Source organism: Oryctolagus cuniculus, chromosome 18 (assembly GCF_964237555.1).
Source record: "Oryctolagus cuniculus chromosome 18, mOryCun1.1, whole genome shotgun sequence".
NCBI lineage: Eukaryota > Metazoa > Chordata > Mammalia > Lagomorpha > Leporidae > Oryctolagus > Oryctolagus cuniculus.
In genome coordinates, this window is record NC_091449.1 from 50,482,413 (window position 1) to 50,497,312 (window position 14,900).

The following is a 14,900-nucleotide window of genomic DNA, read 5'->3' on the forward strand; positions in this document are numbered from 1 at the left end:
GAGTGAAGGCCTGCGTGCTGTTTCCATCCGGCTCCCTGCTAATGAGCCTGGAAAGCTGCAGATGAAGGCTCAAGTATTTGAGTCCCTGTCATCCATATGGGAGAGCTCCTGGCTCTTGGCTTCCGCCTGGTCCAGCACCAGCTGTTGCACCATTTGGGGAGTGGATCAGCAGATGAAAGCTCGCTCTCTCCCTCTCCCTCTCTTACTCTGCCTTTCAAATACATAAATCCATAAAAATATTTCATTTATTTCAGTACAGTAAAGTGTCAGCCAATCTGAAAAGATCCAGGGAAAGTTCTGGAGACCATATGGATCAGGTGTCCATCCTCCAGCTAAGGGAACACAGAGAAGTTGAGGGTCCTAAAGGGAAGTCAGGAGGAACTCAGAAGCCATGCTGGCGGCTCGTCACCCATCCTGTTAGGGAAGTATATATTAACAACCAGGGCGGGCCCAGCATTGTGGCGCAGTGGAGTAAGCTGCCGCTTCTAATGCCAGTGTCCCATATGGGCACTGGTTTGAGTCCCGGCTGCTCTACTTTCCATCCAGCTCCCTGTTAATGTGCCTGGGAAAGCAGCAGAAGATGACCCAAGGACTCGAGTCCCTGCCAGCCATGTGGGAGACCCAGATGGAGTTCCAGACATTGTAGCCTAGCATTGTAGCCTTTTGGAGATGGAAGATATTCTCTCTCTCTCTCTCTCTCTCTCTCTCTCTCTCTTTCTCTCTTTCTTTCTCTCTGCCTCTGCCTCTCTGTAACCCTGCCTTTCAAATAAATAAATCAATCTTTAAAAACAAAACACAGAGCCTCCTGACTGGGTATTTGTCCTGCTCAACTATCCTGTGCTTGACCACCCTGGGAGAGGCTGACTCTGGCCTGCTTCCTGGGCCATCTGAAGCCTGGGTTACTCTCTGGGAGGTGCCTGGTTGGTCTCTGCATACCGTCTCTTCCCCAGAGCCCCAGAGCCTTGATCAATGTTGGGTGTACATGGACCAACCCGGGGTTCCTGTACACTCACCTGCCTGCAGCCGGGGCAGCAACTGAGACACGACCTGCAGTTGCTTGTGCAGGGAAACCTGCTCCCGCAGGGGCTCGAGGGTCCGTGAGGCTTGGGCCATGTCCTGGAGCAACCCGTGTGCCTGGCTCAGGGCCTCCCGTGTCCCCTGCACAGCCTCAAGGGCCCGCCTCAGCTGCCACATGCCAGTCTGCACACCTTCCAGGTATGACTGTACCGCCGACTGTGGACAGGTGTCAGTGAGGCCTGGCCAGCCCCACAGCCCACCCCTAGCACCGCTACCCTCCCGCCCTGCCCACCTTAATTCGTGCTTCCAGGGAGCAGGTGCGCTGCATCTCGCGGCTACGGTACTGGCCCAGCCTGGCCAGCTGCTCCGGCCGGTAGAAGATGCCGGAGGCCCACTTGAGTGCCGCTCCCCGGGCCAGCTGTTCCGCCCTCTCCTGCTCCGGCCACTCAGGCCCCGGGCAGGAAGAGCCTGGACAGCTGAGTCAGTTAGGGAGGGCCGGCGGGAAGCGGTCGCTGAACCTGCTCCTCAGCCCGCCCCCAGGACTGCGCACCCCTCACTGCCCTATGGAGCTCTAACCAGAGCTGTCAGGGAGGACTCAACCCCATCATCCCCACCACGCCCCCTACCCCCCTTGTCCACCGAGCAGGGCTCATACCTGGGGGAAGGACTGGCTGCATTTGGTCCTTGGCCACTGAGTCCATGGAAGGCCTGGAGGAGCCCGAGCTGAGCTGGGAGGAGGCGCAAGGGTGTGGGGTAGAGCAGGCAGAGTGGGTGCTCCTCAGAGCTGCTGCCTCTGTCTAGGCCCCTCTGGGGAGAACGAGGAAGGTTCTTGCCCTGCCCCCTCAGGAGACAAGAGGGAGGCGTGTGTGATGGGGAGGCACCTGGGAGGCCTCCGCCCGCTGGGTTTCTCAGTGGTGCCGAGGGAGGCGGGTGGGCTCAGATCTCCGCTGAACCCTGTTCCTGCTCTGAGATCCCAAGGACGGTTTGCTGGAGAACTTACCAGACTTGAGCAAGCATCCAGTTCTCCCTCTTCTGCAAACAGCCTTGGCCTTGAGAACGGCCGTCTCCCCCAGCTGAGCCGGGCACTCAGAGCCACCCGGGCACGTAGCAGAATTCCTCTCCCCGAGGAAGCTTCTCTCCCACTTCTCAGCCCAGAATCCCCTTCCTCCCACCAAGCCCCTCCCTCCCCAAGGCAGAAAGGAAGGAAGCCGAGTCTCTGGCACTTTATTCCCAACAGGAAAAAGCATCTGGACTGGGGGGGGGGGGGGGCGGGCTGGGTGCCACTTCCCTGAGGGGTGGGGGAGGGAGTGTACTCCCTGGGGTCCTTCCTCAAGTATCGCCCAGACCACCCGGGACCTCTGAGTGCTCAGGGCACAGATACGTCCCCCGGGGCTAAGGGTGACGTGTGCAGACGGAAGCAAACATCACAGCTGGGGCCTGGCATTGCTGCGTAGCCTGCATCCCATGGAGGCTGCCCCACTTCTGATCCAGCTGCCTGCTCAGGCGCCTGGTAAGTCTCAGAAGATGGCTCAAGTGCCTGGGCCCCTGCCACCCACCTCGGAGAGCTGGATGAAGCTCCAGGCTCCTGGCTTGCAGCCATTTGGAGAGTGAACCAGCAGATGGGAGATCTCTCTCTCTTTCTCTCTCTCCCTCTCTCACTGTAATTCTACCTTTCAAATAAATAAATAAATCTTTAAAAAGAAAGAAAGAAAGAAAGAAAGAAAGAAAGAAAGAAAGAAAGAAAGAAAGAAAGAAAGAAAGAAAAAGCAAACAGCTGATGGGCCCCTCAGAGGAAGGGAGGAAGGGTGTGCTTCTGTAGAGGGTGAGAGGGGCAGGTACTGGGTGTGGGGGCCTGGTGGGTGAGAGCAGGACAGGGCCCTCAAAGCTGTCCACCTTGAGAAGCACAGGAAGCCAGGAGGAGACTACAGGGCATTGATAGCGGGTGGACATTCAGCGCACGAGCCAAACCCACCGTCCAGGAGTTCAGGCCAGAGGTCCCCATTCGCCCGGCCAGCAGGAGTGCCCGCTGCTGCCGCTGCTGCTCTTAGCCAATATTGGAGTGGGCAGACCTGGGCGACCCCACCCCTGGGAGGAGGCACCCCAGAAGGGGAGGTGGGCTGAAGCCTCTGCTGTAACTACCTCTGCCTAGCTGTGCTTGTCTCAGTGTGGGGCCCTCACAGTCAGGGAAATCCCTGTCCCAAAGGCTGTTTCCCAGAGAACCTTGCAGCAACGGTAAAGTCATAAAGCGACAGGGGCAGGTACCCAATGCCTCCCTCTCGCCAGGTGCTGCTGCGGGACTTTACTTACGGGAGAGATGAGTGACACCTCCGCCTTGTCTGAGAAGTGACTCTGGTCCCAAGGCCTCTGAGCGCTGTAGTGTGGAGCTAAGAGCAGGATGATGTTGGGACCAGGGAAGGGGGTGGGGATGGGGAGACACAGACAAAACTAGGTGTAGTGAGTGCCTGCTGTGGGACCAGGACACTGGAGCAGCCTTTAGCAGCAAGTTTGTTAATTTTTTAAAAACTATTTTACTTATTTTCATTTTATTTTGAAGGCAGAGGGAGAGAGAAACAGAGACTTGCATCCGCTGGTTTACTCCCCCAAATGCCCACAACAGCCAGCCTGGGCCAGAATGAAGCCAGGAGCCAGCAATTCCATAAGGGACTCCCACGTGGGTGGCAGGGACCCAAGGACTTGAGCCATTGAGAATCAGGTTGGGAGGAACAGGCTGGGTTTATCAGGTGGTGTGGTATACTTTCCCCCATCTTGGGAATTAGTGGTGTTGGGGCACGTTGGCAAGGAAGGTTCCAGTAGCTTCCCATTCTCTACCGCCGGGACTGCGCGACCTCCACCACATCGTCCCCAGCTTGTTGGTCCATTCTCCCTGGAACACAGGGTTGTTTTCGTCTTCTTGGGCGGCTGGATATTTGTTGATGGTCCCCGAAGTTTTGCGTCCGTGTCCGTAGACAGGAATTGCGACAGATGCCCTGGAAGGGCGTGAGGCGGAAGCGGAAGTAGCGACGCTAGCTCCGGCGGCCGGGTGGCCAGGAACGGAAGCGGAAGTGGCGGCGGCGCCGGCCTGGCCTGGCCTGGCTGAGGGGAGGCGGCGGGCGGGCGCGATGGCGGAGGCCGGGCCGCAGGCGCCGCCGCCCCCGGGCACCCCAAGCCGGCATGAGAAGAGCCTGGGGCTTCTTACCACCAAGTTCGTGTCACTTCTGCAGGAGGCCAAGGACGGCGTGCTTGACCTCAAGCTGGTGTGGCCCGGGCTCCAGGGCGACAGGGGGGATGGTGGACCAGGCCGGAGTCGGTAGCGGGAACCCCCGGGGCGGCCTCCCTGAGTCCTGCGAGTGCCGGCTGCCATCCGTGTGCCTTCTCGCTGTTTCATTCATTCAGCCGGGGGCCACTGGGCCGTGCTCGGGGCTGCAGGTGCTGGTCCTCGTGGCCTCCCTGGCCGGCGTGGGGGAGAAGAGCATTAGGACTTTGCTTCGTTGTCGTGCCGGATCTCTTTCCAGCTCGCGCCCCTGAGCCGCTGTAGTGCTTGGGAGGCATGATAGGCCTGGGACCCGGCCCCCCCCACAGCCCAAATCCGGCGTAGCTGGGGTTACACCTGCGGTGAGGACTGAGCGTTCTCTGTTCTGTCTGCCAGGCAGCTGACACCCTAGCTGTGCGCCAGAAGCGGCGGATTTATGACATTACCAACGTGTTGGAAGGTATTGGGCTGATTGAGAAGAAATCCAAGAACAGCATCCAGTGGAAGTGAGTGGGGGTGTCTGGGAGGGCAGTAGGGTCTCCTGCCCCGGAGGATCAGGGGCATGCGGTGGAGGGAGCAGCAGGGACCCGGGGCCCCGAGTGGCCGGCGCTGCGCTCAGCCCCGTTCCCGGGCTCAGGGGCGTGGGTGGAGGGAGCAGAGGGACCCGGGGCCCCGAGTGGCCGGCGCTGCGCTCAGCCCCGTTCCCGGGCTCAGGGGCGTGGGGTGGAAGGAGCAGAGGGACCCGGGGCCCCGAGTGGCCGGCGCTGCGCTCAGCCCCTCTCCCGGGCACAGGGGCGTGGGGCCTGGCTGCAACACCCGGGAGATTGCCGACAAGCTGATCGAGCTCAAGGCAGAGATCGAGGAGCTGCAGCAGCGGGAGCAGGAGCTGGACCAGCACAAGGTGTGGGTGCAGCAGAGCATCCGGAACGTCACGGAGGACGTGCAGAACAGCTGATATCCTCCCGGTCTGGCTGGCTTCGCCCTGCAGTGCCCTGGGCCTGTTCCTCTTGGGGAGGTGGTCCCGCAGCCTCTGGCCAGGTCCCAGCCGCAGACTCCCTCTTCGAGCCCCCCCATGCAGTCGTGGCTGTGGACCCCAGGCCCCAGCGCTTTTCCCCCGGGCTTGTGTGTCAGAGCTTTGCTAAAGGGCGAGTCTTTCCTGTAGTCCGCAGCCGCTTTCCTTAACCCCCACACCTTGGCCTACGTGACTCATGAGGACATCTGCAGATGCTTTGCTGGTGAGTGGAGCCTGGGCTGGGGAGAGGGGGCCGGGGCTGGGCTGTGCTCAGTGCCCAAGGAGAGTTCTGTCTCAAGAGGGTTCCTGGGCCTGCCCAGAGAGAAACCAGGCAGGGTAAGTCTGCAGTTTGAGGGCCCCGGCACTCGGAGGCCTGCTCTGCGCGGACAAGAAGCTTGGCTTGGCTCCCTGCTCATGCTGGCGTCTGTGTTGTCCCTGGGTTTGGCTTCTCGGGCGTGACAGAGGCACAGGGAGTGGAGTGTCTCCGTGCGTGTACAGCTGTGCACACTCTTGCACGCGTGTTTCATACTGCAGTCAGTCTAGCTCTTTCTCCCTCTGGTATCTCTCGGGCTAGTCCTGGAACAGGGGCTTTCCTTGGCCGTAACACCCGTACTTAGCGGTCAGCCCCATCCATGGACAAGTGAGGTGCCCGTGACCGGCAGTCTGTCACTTCACGCGTTGGAACCTAGGTTTCCTCGTTACTGACCCTGGGCCCTCAGGGAGAGCAAAGCTTTAGTTCTGTCCCAGCCACTGTGGATGAAGCAAACTCCCCGTCCCTCAGACACCATGATCTGCTTCCCTCCAAGGGGTAGATACCTCCATTTCCAACTCAGATTGAGCTCCTGAGCCCTGACTTAGACTCCTTGTCATTCCAGGAGACACCCTCCTGGCCATCCGAGCCCCGTCGGGCACCAGCCTGGAGGTGCCCATCCCAGAGGTGGGTACACAGCCCAGGCAGGCAGGGTTGATTGAGGGCGGGTGCTGGCTGTGGAGCCTGATAAGTCCCGGGTGGGGCGGGCAGGGGGAGGCCCAGGCTTTGGGGTTATCTAGGAAGATGGGCAGCCTGGATGGGAGAGGACACTGTGGCCCTGACCCAAGGGCAGGGCGGAACCAGCCCTGCCTCCAGCGCTGCTCTTGCATCCCTTCCCACCCACCTCCAGGGTCTCAATGGGCAGAAGAAGTACCAGATTCACTTGAAGAGTGTGAGTGGCCCCATCGAGGTACTGCTAGTGAATAAGGAGGCGTGGAGCTCCCCACCCGTGGCTGTGCCCGTGCCGCCACCTGAAGATCTGCTCCAGAGTCCACCTGCTCTTTCTACCCCTCCGCCTCTGCCCAAGCCTGCCCCAGCCCAGCCCCAGGAAGCCTCACGGCCAAGCAGTCCCCAGCTGACCGCCCCTGCCCCTGTCTCGGGCAGCACCGACATTCAGGGGGTGGCCGACCCAGCAGCTGAGATCACAGGTGAGACACAACAGGCACCTTTGGGGGCCCGGGGCAGTGCTTCTGTGTGGAGTGCCGTCCACAGAGTGGGAAGAGACATGGCAGGGGAACTGGCCTTTTTCTGGCCTTGTGGGGTAGGCAAGTGCTGACTGAAGGGATATCTCCCTCCTATGGGCCTTGTGCCCGTGTCTCCTTCAGTGACTCGTTTCCACGTTACCTTTTCTGGGGTGACTGCCAGTGCCTGATTCTCCTTGGGTCTGGGAACCAGGACTGTGGTCATCCTGGCCATGGAGTCTGGCACAGCCAAGCTCAGTGACCGCTTCCTGGGAATGTGGTTGCAGTGAGTGGTGGCCCTGGAACTGAGAGCAAGGACAGTGGTGAGCTCAGCTCCCTCCCCCTGGGCCCGACGACGCTGGACACCCGGCCACTACAGTCCTCTGCCCTGCTGGACAGCAGCAGCAGCAGCAGCACCAGCAGCACCAGCAGTTCGTCCGCACTCAACCCTTCTACCTCCTTTGAGCCTATCAAGGCAGACCCCACAGGCGGTGAGTATCTGCCCACCTGGGCCCCCCAGACGCCTGTGCAGCCCTGAATCGCTCAGAGCACTAGGGCTACAGCTCAGCTCTCCTGTCAGCCCCTGCCTGTGTCTGGTGGTCAGAGTGGTGTCCTTTTTGTCCCTCCAGGACTAACCCTGACCCTCAAGCCCTGTTGCTGCCCCTTGGAACTCCCTAATTCTGACCTCATTCTTGACTCTTGCTCCTCTGTGTCCCCCCTCACCTTCCCTGTGTCCTCTCTGCCTGGGCTCCTTGAAAAAGTGATTCTCTGCCCGCCCCTCCCTTGGTGCCCCGTCCCCCTCAGGCTGCAGAGCTGCGGTGCTCCTGCCCCCGTGGGCGCCCTCCTCCCCCCACCCTTGGCTCTTCCCCTGGAGCTCCTGGTGCTCCCCAGGCCACTGTCCCACTCCAGCTCTGGGTAGGTGAGCCCGCAGCCTCTGTGTTCCTGATCACACCTCTGTCCGCCTGCCAGTGCCTGCACATCTAACGGATGCTTCATTCTCATGTGGCCCCGACTGACTTCACTTCCCTCCTGAAACTTGCTTTTCCACCTCTGTGCACATCCTCCCATTGGCTCGTCATCCAGGCCTGACGCCTGCCTGTCAGTTCATCTCCCTCCCTCTTCTCTTCTGCCTTCTGTGGCCCACCCCAGGCCAGCTCGGCGCGGTCTGGCCCAGCCGTCTCCTTCCATCCCTCTCACTTCCTCACACTCAGGATGACTCTTGGCCACTTGGATTCTTCAGCATCCTTCTCTCTACCCCAACTGGTAGAAGGTTCCTTCTGAAATGCAAGCTGGATGTGGCATCTCCTTTTACAAAAGTACCTTTAATGGCTCCCCAAGGCCCATGGATAGACTTTCGAGTTTCTGAGCCTTACCTCTGAAGCCTCTCCTTGGTCTTCTCCCGTTTCGTTTTCTGCTTCCTGCGTACGTCCTGTCAGAGAGTTAGAATAGAGTCGTCACCCTGTAGTACAGCCCCTTTTGAAATCTCCACCTCTGCCCCTGCCAGGTGACCTGATCCAGAGTGTGGTCTCTGAGCCTGACAGGCGGCAAGGGTGGGCGTGGGTGGGTCCTCTTCTGTCAGGCAGGGTGTGCACGCTGAACCAGAAAGGAGGAGGCGTCTGCTGCCGGTTAGCAGTGCCTGAGTTAGCAAGGATGTACTGGTCACCTGCAGTGTGCCTTTGGTGCCTTGGGCTCAGCACTGAGGAACTGGGGTTCAGCAGGGGAAGCATCAGATAGTGCCAGCTTGGCCTGGGGCAGAGCTGCGTCTCTTCAGATGTGTGGAGCCCCAGGCTGGGGGGTACAGTGAGACCAGGCTGGCCCACTGTGCCTTGAGCATGGCCTTGTCTTTCAGTTCTGGAACTCCCTAAAGAGCTGTCAGAGATCTTCGATCCCACACGAGGTAGGCTACCTCCTGCCTGGGGCTGGGGGTGAGGGTCCTCTGGGCTGTTTTCTTGCCTTTCTTAGTACCAAGCACTAAGGGCGAAGGGTATAAAGCTTCAGATGAGTTAGTGGGGGTCCCACTCAAGGGCTTTGGTGCGTGGAGAGGCCGGAGCCCGGAGCCAGAGTATAACTGAGCTCTCTCTCCATTCCCAGAGTGCATGAGCTCAGAGCTGCTGGAGGAGTTGATGTCCTCAGAAGGTGGGTGGCTTGGAAGGTGGGTGTGGGTGTGGGTGGAGGGTTGGGCAGCTGCTGGGTGGGGCCTTGGCCCAGGGCCTCAGCCTAGTGCTCTCTGCAGTGTTTGCCCCCCTCCTCCGTCTTTCTCCGCCCCCTGGAGACCACGATTACATCTACAACCTGGACGAGAGTGAAGGTGTCTGTGACCTCTTTGATGTGCCTGTTCTCAACCTCTGACTGACAAGGGACATGCTGTGTGTGGCTGGGACCCAGACTCTCTGACCTGGGGACCCCCTCCCCCCACCCCTGCATAGCTTGAGAGCCACAGACGCCTGGCTTCCCAGCCCGCCCTCACTGCGGTTTTGGCCACAACTCCCACTCTTGTATTGGCACTTGTACTGTGCTACAGAGCAGGAGAAAGGGGCTCTGCCCCCTCCACCGTGGAGCCAAAGTGCTCACCTGTCCTTTCTTGGAGCCTTCCCGAGCCCAGGCTCCACTGCCACCCAGTGGCGCAGGCCTGCCTTCCCCTCCCCCAGGGCACCTTGTCCAGCCCCTCCCCCCTAGGAGGGAAGCAGGGGTGGAACTGGATACCAGCACCACTCCCAGCTTCCTCTGCTGCTTCCTGCCCTGACCCCCCAGCTCCTCGTGGACCTCTTACATGCCCCCTTCCTGCTGGGCCCCAAGCCCTAGCCCTGAGAAGCTGCAGGTGAGGGTGGGGGTGCTAACGAGAAGGAACAGAGGTCTCTTGCTAGGAGTCTGAGTGGGTAGGTCCCTGAGGATTGGCCCAACCTCCTGCTGTCCCATAGCCTCCCCTTCACTTCCATTTATTCATTTTCCCTCATTTAGAGCCATTTGCAGAGATTTAGAAAGATTTACAGTGACGAATGGATTCCTATATAAAGATTATTTTTATACTTTTTGCAGCAAAAGGAAATTGTAATATTTGTACAGTGTCCAAGTGAATAAAGACCATGCCTAAGGCTATTTCTGACCTGGTTCTTTTGGGACCCTTCTCTGGAACTAGGCTGGATTGGTGGTGGGACTGGATGGGTCGCCTTGCTGCGGCGGGAGGCAGGGGAGGTGCCTGCAGGCCTGCCCGCCCCGCCCCGACCTGCTGCACCTTGGAGAGGGGCGGGGCCACCTCGGCGGGGCGGGGCAGGGCAGGCGCCGTCCTACCCCGTACTCCAACCCGGAACTACCCGCGGCTCCTTTGGGAAGGCCGCGGCGCTTCTCCAGGAGAAGGGGCCTGAGCCGTGAGTGCGGACCACCGGGGCCGGGTCGCGACAGAGGGCTGTACTCTTTGCTCCCTGGGGCCGCAGGCCACGTGCGCCATCAGTGGCACTTTACACGGTCTGTGGACAGGGCAGGCGCCCACACCCTGGCTGGACCATGGCGCCCCCGCGGAACGTGGTGAAGATCGCCGTCCAGATGCGTGACGCCGTCCCGCAGCTCATCCAGTTGGACCAGGTCACTCGGCCTGTCCCGCCTGTCCCCACTACTGCCCAACTGCGGGTTGCCCCCCTTTTTTCCTAGTAGCCCACCCCAACCTTCCCTCTTCTAGTAGCCCACCTCCTCCCTCCCTCTTCTCCACTCTTGGGCCCTGTGAGTGACTGCTCCACTTGCAGGCGAAGCCCCTTGGCGCTGTGCTGAAGGAGGTGTGCGACGCGTGAGTGCGGGCCAGGCCAGGGGTGGGGGAAGGGCACAGGGAGGAGGTGCCCCTACCTGCCTCACTGAGCCTCAGCGGTTGCAGGTGGAGCCTGACTCACTCTGAGCGCTATGCCCTGCAGTTTGCTGATGGGCACAGGAAGTACATCACCGAGAATGTGAGTCCCCTCTCCCCCAGCCCCTACTCTACATCCTGTGACCCCTGGAGCCCACGGGGCGGTTCCTGGACTCCTCCCCTACCTGGAATGTGATCTTTTACTGACCCCCAAATCCTCCCTGACAACCTGCCTGGCTGTCCATCACCCCTGACTTTGCCTCCCTTTCTGCTGTCTTCTGCAGAACCGCACGGAGATCAAGAATGGCAGCATTCTGTGTCTCAGCACTGCCCCAGTAATGCCCCTCCTGGCCCACCCTCTCCTTGCCTGCCCCTCTGCTGGGCCTCTGGCCTCTGCCCAGCAGTGCCCCGCCTAGTGGACGCCCAGGTCCCCACACTTCCCTTCCCATCCTTACCTCTGTTCTGCTCCTGCCCCTGCCAGGACCTTGAGGCTGAGCGGCTCTTGGGTGGGCTGCAGAGTGGGAGTCGTGAAGGGCGCCGGGAAGCACTGAGGCACCTCGTCTTGCTGGCCTCAGACATGACCTTTGCCCAAGAGGTCATCAGTCGTGACGGGCTTCAGAGAGTAGGCACCATCATTGAGGATGGGGACGAGTGAGCACAGGGCTGTGGTGGGCTGAGGGACCTGGTGGGGCTTGGGGGTCCTGGCCTGATCCTGCTCAGTCCCAGCTGTCCCTCCAGCCTAGGAGAGGTGCTGGCCCTTGGGCTGAGGGCCTTCCTGGAGCTCATGGAGCACGGCGTGGTGTCCTGGGAGACGCTCAGCATCCCCTTTGTCAGGAAGGTGGGTGGGCTTTTCTGGGGGCAGCAGGTGGAGGTGGTGGGGGGAGAGCCAGGATCTGGCCTTCCATGGTGGTGCCACCCCTCCCCCAGGTGGTAAGCTATGTGAACATTAACTTGATGGATGCCTCGGTGCAGCCTCTGGCCCTTCGGCTGCTGGAGAGTGTGACTCTGAGCAGCCCTGCCCTGGGCCAGCTGGTCAAGAGTGAGGTGCCACTGGATAGGCTGCTGGTGCACCTGCAGGTGTAAGTCTCAGAGCAGGGGCCAGAGGAGGGCAGGGGCCAGACCTGGCATATTTGGCTGGACTCTCCCCTTGTCTCACCACAGGATGAACCAGCAGCTGCAAACCAAGGCCATGGCACTGCTGACAGCTTTGCTGCAGGGGGCCAGCCCAGCTGAACGGAAAGTGAGTGTCCATCGCCAGCCAGGTGGAGGGCAGCCGCTGGTGGGCACTGTATTCCACTCTGGGGCTAAATCAACTGTGCCCCCTTCCCATTCCCCTTAGCACATGCTGGACTACCTGTGGCAGAGAAACTTCCGCCAGTTCATCTACAAGGTAGGAAGGGCAGACCAGGGAGACCCCTCCCCACCCTCCCATCCTGGTGGGCCCACACTCACTCTCCCGGCCTGGCTGTTCTCCAGAACATCATCCACAGTGCAGTGCCACTAGGTGACGAGATGGCTCATCACTTGTACGTGCTGCAGGCCCTCACGCTGGGGCTGCTGGAGCCGCGCATGCGCACGCCACTCGACCCCTACAGCCAGGTGTGTGTGTTCAGCGAGGTACAAGGCTTGAGGCTGCTTGCAGCTTGGCCTTAAATCTGTGATCTTGACCCTTCCTCCAACGATGACCCCAGGAGCAGCGGGAACAGCTGCAGGCCCTGCGCCAGGCGGCCTTTGAGCCAGAGGGGGAGTCCCTGAGTGCCGACCGTCGTCGTTCCCTCTGTGCCCGGGAGTTCCGCAAGTTGGGCTTCACCGTGAGTGACCCTCCCCAGCCAGGGCTGTGGTTCCAGAGAGTGGGGGCCCTCCTGAGCTGCCTCTGTCCCCTCCCACAGAACAGCAACCCAGCACAAGATCTGGAGCGTGTGCCTCCTGGCCTCCTAGCCCTGGATAACATGGTCTACTTCTCTAGACACGCACCCAGTGCCTACAGCCGGGTCAGTGAGAGGGCAGGGCGCCGATGGCAGCATGCACACCTAGGTAGGGTCCCCTTGGGGTCAGCCTTGACTTTACTCCGTTCTCTGCTCCCGCCACTGCAGTTCGTGTTGGAGAACAGCAGCCGTGAGGACAGACACGAGTGCCCCTTCGCCCGGAGCAGCATCCAGCTGACAGTGCTACTGTGCGAGCTGCTCCGTGTTGGGGAGCCTTGTGAGTGGGACTGGGCACAGTGAGTCTGGAAACAGGGACGGAAGGGCAGAGAGGGCCAGGGGCTGCACACTTTTCTCCCTGAGCCCCTCCTGCCCCCCCGCTCCAGGTTCTGAGACAGCCCAGGACTTCTCGCCCATGTTCTTCGGCCAGGACCAGAGCTTCCATGAGCTTTTCTGCGTGGCCATCCAGCTGCTGAATAAGACCTGGAAGGAGATGCGGGCTACACAGGAAGACTTTGACAAGGTGACTGGGGGGCAAGCTGAGAGGCCAGGGTTGGGGCTGTTCGGGGTGGGGGCACAGAGCTCAGGCCCTGAGCTGAACTTGGGGTGGCCCTAGGTCATGCAGGTGGTGCGGGAGCAGCTAGCCCGCACACTGGCCCTGAAACCCACCTCCCTGGAGCTCTTCCGAACTAAGGTGAACGCACTCACCTACGGGGAGGTGCTGCGGCTGCGGCAGACGGAGCGGCTACATCAGGAGGGCACTCTGGCTCCTCCCATACTGTGAGTCGGTGGGGACGGGTCCCTCGTCCCAGCACCCACCTCCTCTGCTTGCCCCAGGTCACTCTGGTCAGTGACACCCATTCCACCCCAGGGAGCTACGGGAGAAGCTGAAGCCAGAGCTCATGGGCCTGATCCGCCAGCAGCGTTTGCTCCGCCTCTGCGAGGGGACGCTTTTCCGCAAGATCAGCAGCCGGCGGCGCCAGGGTCTCTGACTGGGCAGAGGAGGGGGAGGGGTGCTGAGTGGGGGTCAGGCCCCCTCATTCGTCTCTCACTCCCCCCTTTCTCCAGACAAGCTGTGGTTCTGCTGCCTCTCCCCCAATCACAAGGTGCTGCAGTATGGGGACGTGGAAGAGGGCACCAGCCCACCCCCCCCAGAGAGCCTGCCTGAGCAGCGTAAGGAAGATGGGGCAGGGGTCCGACAGCTGCTTTCCCAGACTGCCCCATGTCCCCAGGGGCGTGTGCAGCCACAGTGATCAGCCTGTCTTCTTCCCGCAGTCCCTGTGGCTGACATCAGGGGACTCCTGACGGGCAGGGACTGCCCCCATGTCCGGGAGAAGGGCTCGGGGAAGCAGAACAAGGTGAGCGCGGTGGGGCCGGGCTGCTTCCCACCTGGCCCTGCCTGCCTCCTGCCCTGCTCAGTGCACACTGCCTTGCTTCCCCAGGACCTCTGTGAGCTGGCTTTCTCAGTCAGCTATGACCGTGGGGAGGAGGAGGCCTACCTCAACTTCATTGCCCCCTCCAAACGGGAGGTGAGTGTCTGGACCAGGCTGAGTTGGGCAGATGGGCGGGGGGGGGGGGGGGGGACAGGTGGACAGGCCCTCACAGAGCTGGCTCGGTCCCCAGTTCCACCTCTGGATAGACGGGCTGAGTGCCCTTCTGGGCAGCCCCATGGGCAGTGAGCAGACACGGCTGGACCTGGAGCAGCTACTGACCATGGAGACCAAGCTACGGTTGTTGGAGCTAGAGAACGTGCCTATCCCGGAGCAGCCACCCCCCATACCCCCGCCCCCCACCAACTTCAACTTCTGCTATGACTGCAGCGTCACTGAACCTTGACAGTGAGGTTGGGCAAGGGCCCCAGCTGCCACCACCATGGCAGCCATGAAGGGTGGAGGGGAGAGAAATGCAGGCACGCTGACCAGCAGAAACTGCAGCAGAAATAAAGTCTGCTTGGCTCCTGGGTGTGCGCTGAGCCGGCTCTGAACCTTGTGGGCCACGCCTATGACAGTGACAGTCTTCCCTTCTGCCTTCAGATTTAGCAAATCTGGATGGCCACAGTTGAGGGGCAGGTATTCTGGGGGTTGCTCACAGAGAGGGATGGCTTGCAGCCTAGAGGCACCAGTCAAGGGAGCCTCCATGACTCAGGCATCAAGCCGTCACTCCTGGGCCTGTCCGGGACTTGTGCTGGGGGAGGCCTTCCATGTCCCCTGCCATGTGGAGAAGCTAAGACCTGGCTGAGAGTCAGGTCAGGGGGCAGCCTGTGGGGCTCTGGGCCCGCTGTGAGGAAGAACTTGTCTGTGGGCCCTCTTGATGTGATCCCTCATCCTGGGCTGGGCCACTTCCAACTGACGTGCAGAGGGCAAGAGCCCTTTAGTC

The 14,900-nt window shown here is 60.9% G+C and overlaps 3 protein-coding genes and 1 non-coding gene across 7 annotated transcripts in view; 2 read left to right on the forward strand and 2 right to left on the reverse strand.

Moving 5' to 3' along the window:
• EXOC3L1 (exocyst complex component 3 like 1) overlaps positions 1-2,152 on the reverse strand; it is a gene marked incomplete in the record, with an annotated part of 5,494 nt that extends 3,342 nt beyond the window's left edge. The window contains 4 exon segments of the mRNA XM_070062596.1: positions 1,014-1,233; positions 1,310-1,485; positions 1,673-1,858; positions 2,018-2,152. Of these exon segments, the coding sequence (XP_069918697.1) occupies positions 1,014-1,233; positions 1,310-1,485; positions 1,673-1,718 (442 nt within the window).
• A 1,984-nt stretch (positions 2,153-4,136) lies between these two features.
• E2F4 (E2F transcription factor 4) lies at positions 4,137-9,866 on the forward strand. Its single transcript, XM_002711596.5, has 10 exons — positions 4,137-4,271; positions 4,664-4,773; positions 5,060-5,221; positions 5,459-5,502; positions 6,155-6,216; positions 6,440-6,737; positions 7,058-7,261; positions 8,620-8,667; positions 8,862-8,906; positions 9,004-9,866. The coding sequence occupies exons 1-10, from the start codon at positions 4,137-4,139 to the stop codon at positions 9,117-9,119; spliced, it is 1,224 nt and encodes a 407-aa protein (XP_002711642.2). The 3' UTR covers positions 9,120-9,866.
• Positions 9,867-10,017: 151 nt separating this feature from the next.
• Positions 10,018-14,484, forward strand: ELMO3 (engulfment and cell motility 3). Of its 4 annotated transcripts, XM_051847175.2 has the most exons (20): positions 10,018-10,349; positions 10,508-10,548; positions 10,633-10,705; positions 10,887-10,937; positions 11,084-11,253; positions 11,341-11,440; positions 11,530-11,681; positions 11,764-11,842; positions 11,942-11,992; positions 12,079-12,201; positions 12,294-12,413; positions 12,492-12,593; positions 12,696-12,804; positions 12,911-13,047; positions 13,141-13,304; positions 13,396-13,508; positions 13,593-13,697; positions 13,800-13,882; positions 13,967-14,053; positions 14,148-14,484. In XM_051847175.2, the coding sequence occupies exons 1-20, from the start codon at positions 10,272-10,274 to the stop codon at positions 14,358-14,360; spliced, it is 2,151 nt and encodes a 716-aa protein (XP_051703135.1). In that variant the 5' UTR covers positions 10,018-10,271; the 3' UTR covers positions 14,361-14,484. The 4 variants fall into 4 exon arrangements, with proteins under 4 accessions (XP_051703135.1, XP_069918700.1, XP_069918699.1 ...); XM_070062599.1 differs by having other exon boundaries at positions 12,294-12,593; XM_070062598.1 differs by having other exon boundaries at positions 12,492-12,804.
• On the reverse strand, positions 12,843-12,902 carry MIR328 (microRNA mir-328). The gene has a single exon (NR_162604.1). It is a non-coding gene; the product is annotated as a microRNA mir-328 (primary transcript).
• Positions 14,485-14,900: the final 416 nt, after the last annotated feature.

Bases quoted from the DNA above. Each gene is read 5' to 3' on its own strand.
- E2F4 (XM_002711596.5), top strand. From the start codon at position 4,137: ATGGCGGAGGCCGGGCCGCAGGCGCCGCCGCCCCCGGGCACCCCAAGC. The intron at 4,774-5,059 runs GTGAGTGGGGGT...TCCCGGGCACAG, and splicing joins AAGAACAGCATCCAGTGGAA to GGGCGTGGGGCCTGGCTGCA. The intron at 8,907-9,003 runs GTGGGTGGCTTG...TGCTCTCTGCAG, and splicing joins GGAGTTGATGTCCTCAGAAG to TGTTTGCCCCCCTCCTCCGT.
- ELMO3 (XM_070062597.1), top strand. From the start codon at position 10,272: ATGGCGCCCCCGCGGAACGTGGTGAAGATCGCCGTCCAGATGCGTGAC. The intron at 10,549-10,632 runs GTGAGTGCGGGC...CAGCGGTTGCAG, and splicing joins CTGAAGGAGGTGTGCGACGC to GTGGAGCCTGACTCACTCTG. The intron at 14,054-14,147 runs GTGAGTGTCTGG...CTCGGTCCCCAG, and splicing joins TTGCCCCCTCCAAACGGGAG to TTCCACCTCTGGATAGACGG.